Below are 8,337 nucleotides of genomic sequence, written 5' to 3' on the forward strand. Positions count from 1 at the left end.
AGGTGACAAAATAACTCATGTTATTTACTGAAGTATGAGTACAAATACTTCTCTAAAAAAAGTCTAATAAGAAAAAGTGTACAGGTTCTACAAATTAAGTAAAAAAAAACAAATGTAACCTCAATGTTCCAAGATAACTCTCTTGATGGACGTTCTAGGCACCCGAAATCGCTCAAAACCCCTCTTCCTCCTCACAACGTCCCTTAAAAATACTGGTGTGTTGCTTGTAGATTTAACGGCTTTTAGGTTTTTTGCAAAACATATTATTGTAACGGAAATTACTAATGAGGTTGTCCTAAAACAGAGAATTTTATTTTATTTATTGATTATGAACGTCGTGACAGCTGAGCAATAAACAATAACAATAAACATACGAGAAGTACGATGGATAAATAAGTGCTATAAGAATATAAAAATGATTATTTGACAAAAGATACAATAAAATGTAACTTAACAGTTTCCGGCTGTACCTTTTAGTGACAAGTGACAACAGTTCTACATGAAAACAATCAAATAGTCTGGACTTTAGAAATGTATTTTTGTGTATTTAAAAAAAATCCTAAGATGACCTTTGGGTTGATTTTCAGATTCTGAACGTGCAGATAGTTTAATTTCTTTTTGCTGTTGTTTTTGCTTTTTTACAAAAGCAGTAGCAGAGAAATGAATAGACATTTGATGCACGTACAAAAACATTTGTAATTTCTTAGAATGAATTAGAAGCTGCCACCGTAATGTGCTCAAATAGTTAAATTAGGTGGAAGTTGAACTAACAATTATGAGAATTACAATTTTTTATCAGAAAAATCCACCTGAGCCTTGAAAAAAAAAACTGTCAATGTGGTGCTTTAAACCTGAAAGGATTTACCCGGAAGCTGCTTTTCACTTTCCGGATAATTGGGGCAAGATGGCGACATCCATAACGAGGACCTTTGGGTCTCTTCGTATCGTTGCACGCAGAGGTTTAAAGGTACTCTGATGTTTGAGATTGTCATAAAGTCAGCATGCTAATAAAGCGTCATTTTTTCTGCTTGTTTTGAACAATGTGTAATATTTAGCGGGGGTAAGACATGACGCATGAACGTCTTAGCATCAACCTACGAAGCTCAAGTTTTCGGCAGAAAATTTGTGGCACATATAAATTTTCCTGTTTAATAAATAAAGCTAGAACAAAAATATTGCGACTAATACTAAAATATAGCTTGCGGGCAGGGCCGGTCCATAGTTTTATAGGGCCTTAAGCGAAATTTGACCAGAGGCCCCTTTTCCTTTTAAGGACTTCATGACTACTAACAGCATTTCAATACAGATTTGGTTTAATCTAAAAGAGGGAGAGAATGGGGCTTAAAATCAATCACAAGTAACTGGTGTTGTTTGCTGGGATGTAATTGTGAACAAACTGAGCTCTTAAGATTTAAGGTTGTAGCATCAGATTGCAACAATGGAAATATTACAACAATTCTCTGCACTTATACAGTGTAAACTTCCCAATTCCTTTCAGTCTTAAATATGAAAATTAAACAACAAACATCATGCTGAAACTGTCAAATCAATTTTAATACTATTTTCATTCTCAATAAACAGAGATACAAAATTTAGATATAAGCGTTAAAAGTATAGCATGTATTGGAGGCCCTCTGATGGTTTGGGGGCCTGACACAGCGGCTTAATTAACTTATTCTTGGGCCGTCTCTATTTATATATAATATTGTTGCATGTCATAAAGTAGTTTTTTTAACTGCTTAATCTCCATAAAGGCCATGTTTATTGTCATTTAGCTTAGCATTATGAATCATTTATCAAACATTCTCTGGTGATTAATCACTTCTTTAAATTTCCACTCCCAGAATGCTGAGTTAGCTCTGAATATACAGCATCCTGGCCCACTTTTCTTGCCGGTTCGGACCAAGAAGAGGCACTTTATTCCTCCAGCGGTGGGCATGAAGGGGAAGAAGGAAGAAAACCCAGAGGCTAAGGCTCGAGCAGCTGGCATCGTCTTCCGACAGCAGTACTTAGAGAGACCCATTAACATCGCCTGCTCAGGTAAAGTTCTTTGCATGAGTGACTTACACTCTTTTCTGGTTGAATAAACACATTCTTGTTGAAAATTTAATCTGGATTTAAGACGCACATTAAATGATCAGTTTTGTCCTGTTTTCATCAGCGGGAGTGTTTGACCCGTACATCCCTCCAGAAGGAGACGCACGCCTTTCCACTCTGTCTAAGGAAGGCCTGAGACAGCGAACAGAACAGATACGACAGAGCGCCGCTTCACAACTCGCGTAAGTCTGGTTTTCTCTTCATGTTCTGTTGTTAATAATCTGTGAAAAGATCGATCTCCTCTATCTCCTCCTTGTGGTGCTGTCTGAAGAAATGCACCGCTCAGGATCAAATATAACCAATCAGAGCCAGGAGGAGGGTCTTAGCGCTGTCAACAATCCTCATGTACTCGGAGCTAAATGTGCTAATGGTGGAGAAACAATTTATTGTTTCAAAAAAACTGCTTATCCACAGTCATTGGCGGTTATGCTAATTAGTCTTAGCATTCATGACAGGCTGTGCTAGCTATAGCGTAGCAGAGATAAAGTGGAAGGAGGAGTGTGGATGAGCAGCGCCACATAAGATTCTGATTGACAGCACTAAGATCCTCCCCTGGCACTGACTGGTTGTTTCTAGTTAGCACTGGTAAAAGGCAGAGGAGCTCGAGATATTTTCTTTTTTTTTCCACAGATAGTTTGTCTCATACCATATAGTCACTGCATAGTGTTTCAACGTAAATGCAAAACAAATATTTTTTAGAAAATGTAAACTGCAGCTTTAAAATAAGGATTTTTAAAATCTTCTTTCAGGATTCGTAAAGTCAAAGAATATGATTCACAGTTCAGCACAAAGACGTTTGCAGAGCAAGCTCAAGAGATCTTCATAGAGGCTCACAACGCCCTGACACAGTAAGAAGGCGAACTCTTGCCTCGTTCCCCTCCCCCTGCGCAGAGGGCTGATACAGGCAGCCAGCAAAATATGTTTATTACTGTGAGGATTGTGTTTGAAGCTCGAGATATCCTCACACTGTTCTCAGATCTGCTGATGAAACATTAACTGTCATAATAAACAATGATAAACTTATGAGTAATTTATAAGGACCATTCTGGGTCAATGATCTTGTTAGTGCTCAGTTAGTGTTTTCCTGTACATTTCCATTGGTTATGATGTGGCGCATGTTATCCAGTAGGAGCTGCAGAGCTTGCAGGTGCGCACGTTACTGCTTTTTTTCATTCTTTTGACCCAGAATAGCATAGCAAATAAATATCTGTGACTTTGTAGTTATTTTTGATTTGATACTCAGAGTAATTACAGTATAACAAACTGATTTTAACTGGTTAGTTAGTCAGGCTGTCTGCAGTAATCTGCTGCTCAACAGAAACACTGCTGGCAGCTTGTTAACTATAAAACAGTGTTACTATATAAGGGTATTTTATTGTCAGCTCCATGTTTGAACTGTTTTTCACATCTGGAAATATTTCCTACACTGCAAAAACATTAAAAAAAACATGTTTTTGTCTAGTTTCTCGTGCAAATATCTTAGTACACTTGAAATAAGACTAAACTAAATTACAAGTAAGCTATAGGAACTTATTTTAAGACAATAGTTACTTTAGTATTGATTTTCAAAAGTACTAGTTCAACTGGGAGATTATTGAACTTATAAGAAGACTGTTAAAACGTTACTTGCAAGTTAGTTTTGTCATCTTTAAAGTACACTAAGATATTTGTACTTGAAACTAGACCAAAAATGATTGGTAATATTTTGAGATTTAGTGTTTTTTTTCAGTGCAGTGTTGACTTTAAGAACACCCTGTCTGTACTACTGTTGAGTCTGAATTTCAACAGCATTCTGATCACTATTTGATAAATAATTTCAGAAGAAAAGAAGGAACTCAAATAAAAGTGGTTGTGACATTGTGGTATTGTCACATTTTTGATTTCCCAGCCAGTCCCTCAAGTTTTTTGCAGTTCTGTAATCTCAGAAAATCACACACAATCAACAGAATCCCCCAAATGTTTTTGTGCTAATGTATAATTCTGAGCAAATTCTCTGGTTGAATTGACCAACTCCTACCTGCAGGTGGCAGTATTTCTTACTTCTATTACACTTCAGCCGTGTCAAGTTATAGTCCGTGATCAATAAAAATTGAGCTATCTAAGTTCTTTAAGTGATAAAAATGTGTGTGTCCCGTCTGTCTACTTGTTTTTAATAAGGAAGAAATATTGCAAAATTCCTTGCAAATATTTCTAAAGTAGAAACACAAAATCAGTCTTTTCATCACAACAACAATCATGAAATCCTGGAGGATCTGCCCACCTGGCAAATACAATCATTTACACCTCAATCACTAGTCTGCATGTGGACACGTTGCTTTGGCTCCAAACTAACTAGATGTTTTTGTTTTGCAGATTCAATAAAGAGAAGCTTCATTCTCTGGTTACAGAAAGATGTTATCCTGTAAGTTTTTCCCTCTTCCTGAAGTGTCCACCCGTCCCTGTTAATTTGTCCTAACTACTGCCAGTGCTGTGCTGCGATGTTTGCAGGAGATGACGAGAGGCAACCGTTACAAGACGATCCGATGGAGGTTTGTCGAGTCACTGGAACCGCCCAGAGTGGTGCATACCCGCTGCCCCGACATGGTCACTAAAGGCAACCTGTATGGGCAGGTTACAGTTCGTATGCACTCCAAGCAGGTATCACTTTATTTACTAGGGAGTTTAAGTGTAGATGTTATTTACTAATTAGGTGAGTCCTCAAAATAGTTGGTTGCATTTGATTTGATTTTGGGGCGTTAGAGTATAGGAGGCTAAATATAAATGTACGCCACGCTTTTCAGATTTTATGTTTTTAATATTTGAAAACCATGTATAATTTTTCTTCCTCTTCACAAATACTTTGATTTATTATGTAAAATCAGAATAATATACATTGAAGATTCTGTAGGTGACATGGTGACATGATTAATAATTTATTAGATTAAAATTTGTTCCAAATGATTAGCTAATAACGTTCAGTTTTTTAGTGTTGTAATTTGGCCGCCATTCAGCAGAGGGCGCCGCTGGTCATCCTCAAGCGGAGCCGTTGGTAGGAGAATCAAGATGGCGGTGGGGGGAAAGAAATGTGGTCCGTTGTGTGATGCACAATGCACTTTATGCTGTTTGTTTTGAACTATAAACACTCAACAAACTGGCCATGTTTTACTTCATTCGCCCTTTATGTTATGGAAATACAGTCATTCCTCTTGACAAGAGAACATTTTTAGGAAAACTGACGCTTTTCTATCAATCGCTAGTTGATGCTAAGATCAATCATCTTTAGATCAACTGATTAATCGTCAACTAGCAACCTTAGCAAGTGCTGTTTCGGGTCTTTTGGGAGGTTTATAATCAGGATTTCTGATTACTGGACTTTTTAAATGGCGGTTTTATTTACAGATGTTAGCGATCTATGATCGCTTCGGGCGGCTGATGCTGGGCAGCGAGGAGCAACCAAAGGACGTCCTGGAGTACCTGGTCATTGAAAGGCACCTGGTCAACCCCTACAGTAGATGGAGGCTACACGGGAAAATTGTGCCCTCATGGGCTCCTCCCAAAGACCCAGTTATTAAGGTAACTGTCTATTTTGGACCACTGATAATATTTTTATTTAGACCTTTAGACGGATAATTTTATGAGGACAAAAAATAACAATTGGAGAAAAAGTTCAAAATGGCTTAGATTTAATCAAACAAAAAAATGTAGGGGTACTATGACTGGAAACAAACAGCATTTCCTGTTGACATTTTGAGTTTTTACAGGAAGACCAACAAGCACAAGCAGCTTGGACAAACTAGGCTACAGAGTTAGAATAATGTATAGATAAACCAGAGGAGAGACATTATTTTATATCTGAAGGTCATGAAGACCAGTGATCAAGATGTTCCGAGTGCTATTGTACTATACGTTTTAATATCACTAGTAGGGTTGAAACAATGAATCAGTTTTAGAAATAACTGTCAACAAATTGAGTAATTGAGTCTGAACTGGGATATTCAGACTCAAAAAGGCCATTTGCTGAAACAACAACATACTCATAGTAGTAATTAAGCCAAAACTACAAGAAAATATTTACTTTTTGCATCTGTAAATATATTCTGCCTAGAACTCCTCAAGTGTCAGTTTTAGCTTCATCTGGTTTAAATTCTGCTAAAAAAAAAAGCTATTAAATACATTTTTCTACCCAATTATTGATCAGTCTACCATAAACATAATCAACATTGTATTAAATTAAGTATTTTTTTAGCTGGAGATGCTACAAATAATCAAGGGTACACTAAAGAAATATACTATTGCAGTAACATGTTTATTTTTTATTAAAAATGGAAATTAACATTCTGTTTACTTGCATCTTTTAATGTATTTCTAACATTGTCTAAAAAGGCTTAAGTGGTTTAATTGATTACTACAATAATAAGTTGACGCCCTAGTCTGTAGTTTTTTTTATTCTTAATTATTAAAGTAATTAGCGGTTTGTTTTGATATGACCTGTCACTCAGTATAGGTTAACAAATGTGTTGCATAGATCTGATTTGGCCATTTTTTCATCGACTCTAGACACCATGTCCATCGGTTTGTAACCCAGCCTGTCTTTTTAGCGTTTGGTTGCTCAGTAGTGAGGTTACTGTCAGACTACAGTACATGACATTTATTGAATAATTTGTACATGTTCTATATATATTTAATGTTTCTGTTGAGGGACTTGTCGATAAACACTCCTCTGCTCCGGTGTCTCTTCCAGACGGTTGCCATACCTGGTCCAGAGCTGAAGCCATGGGAAGAATTTGATGCCCTCAACTATGAAGTTCCCAAACCAGCAGCAGTACAGTGGAATAAGTAGGTCAGCAGGGGGCGCTGGTCATTACATTAAAGTGAGGACATTAAGGAAATACTCATGACATTGAATTTTTGGATGGAGTTACTCTTGCTTGAGGAGGAAACCATGCTTTGTTTTTTTTTCTGCTTCCTTCTATTAAGAAAAAATCTTTTAGATTTTGACGGATGTGAAGAAAAATCTGAGTTTTGGTTCAAACAACCTGCTGTGCTCTGAAGTCACCAGATCAACATCATTTTTTGTTATGCTTGTGAGAATAATTTTATTTGTACATGCGAGAAATAAAAATGCACAGAGCTCTAGAAACGGAGTGGTTTATTTCTGCACCAAATGTACAAGATGCCGACTTCTGCAGTGGAAAATGAATATTGCTAATAATGATGGTTCTACCTGCTTTTCTTCACAAGGCAAATCATGGACTGTGTTGCAGTAATCCAGACACATGTTTAAAAAGACGTGATACAAATATGATACAGAGCTTACAAAATAACTTGACAAACACAAAATAGTTCTCGGTTTGATGGTGAATTCTCAGAATAAACCATTTTCTTGCATTCTGAGATGTACACGTAAGCATAATTTCTCTTATGTTGTAGGAACGTTATTATGCCACAAACATGATTTAAATGAAATGTAAAAATTATTAGCATGTCATCCTTGGTAGAGATTACATTTCGATAAAAAAATTGCATTAAAGTTTGACATGGTAAAGTTTTACTTCTAAGGTAAAGAAAGGGTTTCTGTTATTCTGGAAAAAGTAGATATTTTTTTCATTTTCTGTGTTTCTAATTTTGATGGGTTTTATAGTTATTTTTAAATCTATACCAAATACCAAAAAATAATTCAAGAGTAATTCTTTTAGATCTAAGCTTCTTGCTATTTGGTTGGGAACTATGTACTTTTAGTAGTTAAGTCTAAAAACAAAAACATGGATCTCTAAAAACATTTTCTGCAGTCGATATTTATGAAAAATAATAAGCTGTATTTGTTAATTTGCAGCTCTAAACAAATTTTATTTAGCAGGACTGAGGTCAAAAAAAAGTCTTTTTGGATCATAAAGGTTGCAGACCCACAGCCTAGAGTTTTAACAAAATTTAAGTTTCCTTTAAATAACATTTTATTGAAAAGTATTAAGCATTCATTGAAAAGCAGAGTTCCCATACTGCATCTAAATCTGTCATAGCTGCAGGTTTAAGATCAGACTTAAACAAGCACGCATTAGACCCATAATAAAAAAAACTGACACAAAATACGTTTTCATTTAAAATGGAGAGTGAAAGCAGGAGCTGTTATTGCCATTCAATGTGCATGCCATTACCTGCAGAAGCAACATAGGATGTAATAAATACACAAAACTAGAAAATAAAACTTGTTTGCAAAACGTATCATAAGTAATTGAGTAATCTCTATGATAGATCTCACAACCA

The 8,337-nt window shown here is 36.1% G+C and overlaps 1 protein-coding gene across 1 annotated transcript; it reads left to right on the forward strand.

Annotated features, from left to right (window-relative positions):
• The first annotated feature begins 837 nt into the window (after window positions 1–837).
• mrpl45 (mitochondrial ribosomal protein L45) lies at window positions 838–7,553 on the forward strand. The gene is made up of 8 exons (XM_028017381.1): window positions 838–967; window positions 1,845–2,040; window positions 2,162–2,279; window positions 2,847–2,945; window positions 4,450–4,498; window positions 4,585–4,734; window positions 5,476–5,649; window positions 6,818–7,553. The coding sequence occupies exons 1-8, from the start codon at window positions 905–907 to the stop codon at window positions 6,914–6,916; spliced, it is 948 nt and encodes a 315-aa protein (XP_027873182.1). The 5' UTR covers window positions 838–904; the 3' UTR covers window positions 6,917–7,553.
• The last annotated feature ends 784 nt before the right edge of the window (window positions 7,554–8,337 follow it).

The sequence above is a fragment of the Xiphophorus couchianus genome, chromosome 5 (assembly GCF_001444195.1).
Source record: "Xiphophorus couchianus chromosome 5, X_couchianus-1.0, whole genome shotgun sequence".
Lineage (NCBI taxonomy): Eukaryota > Metazoa > Chordata > Actinopteri > Cyprinodontiformes > Poeciliidae > Xiphophorus > Xiphophorus couchianus.

Excerpts from the sequence above, each read along its gene's own strand:
- mrpl45 (XM_028017381.1), top strand. The coding sequence starts at position 905 with ATGGCGACATCCATAACGAGGACCTTTGGGTCTCTTCGTATCGTTGCA. Across the intron at positions 2,280-2,846 it reads AGCGCCGCTTCACAACTCGC|GATTCGTAAAGTCAAAGAAT; the intron begins GTAAGTCTGGTT and ends ATCTTCTTTCAG. Across the intron at positions 4,735-5,475 it reads TTCGTATGCACTCCAAGCAG|ATGTTAGCGATCTATGATCG; the intron begins GTATCACTTTAT and ends TTTTATTTACAG.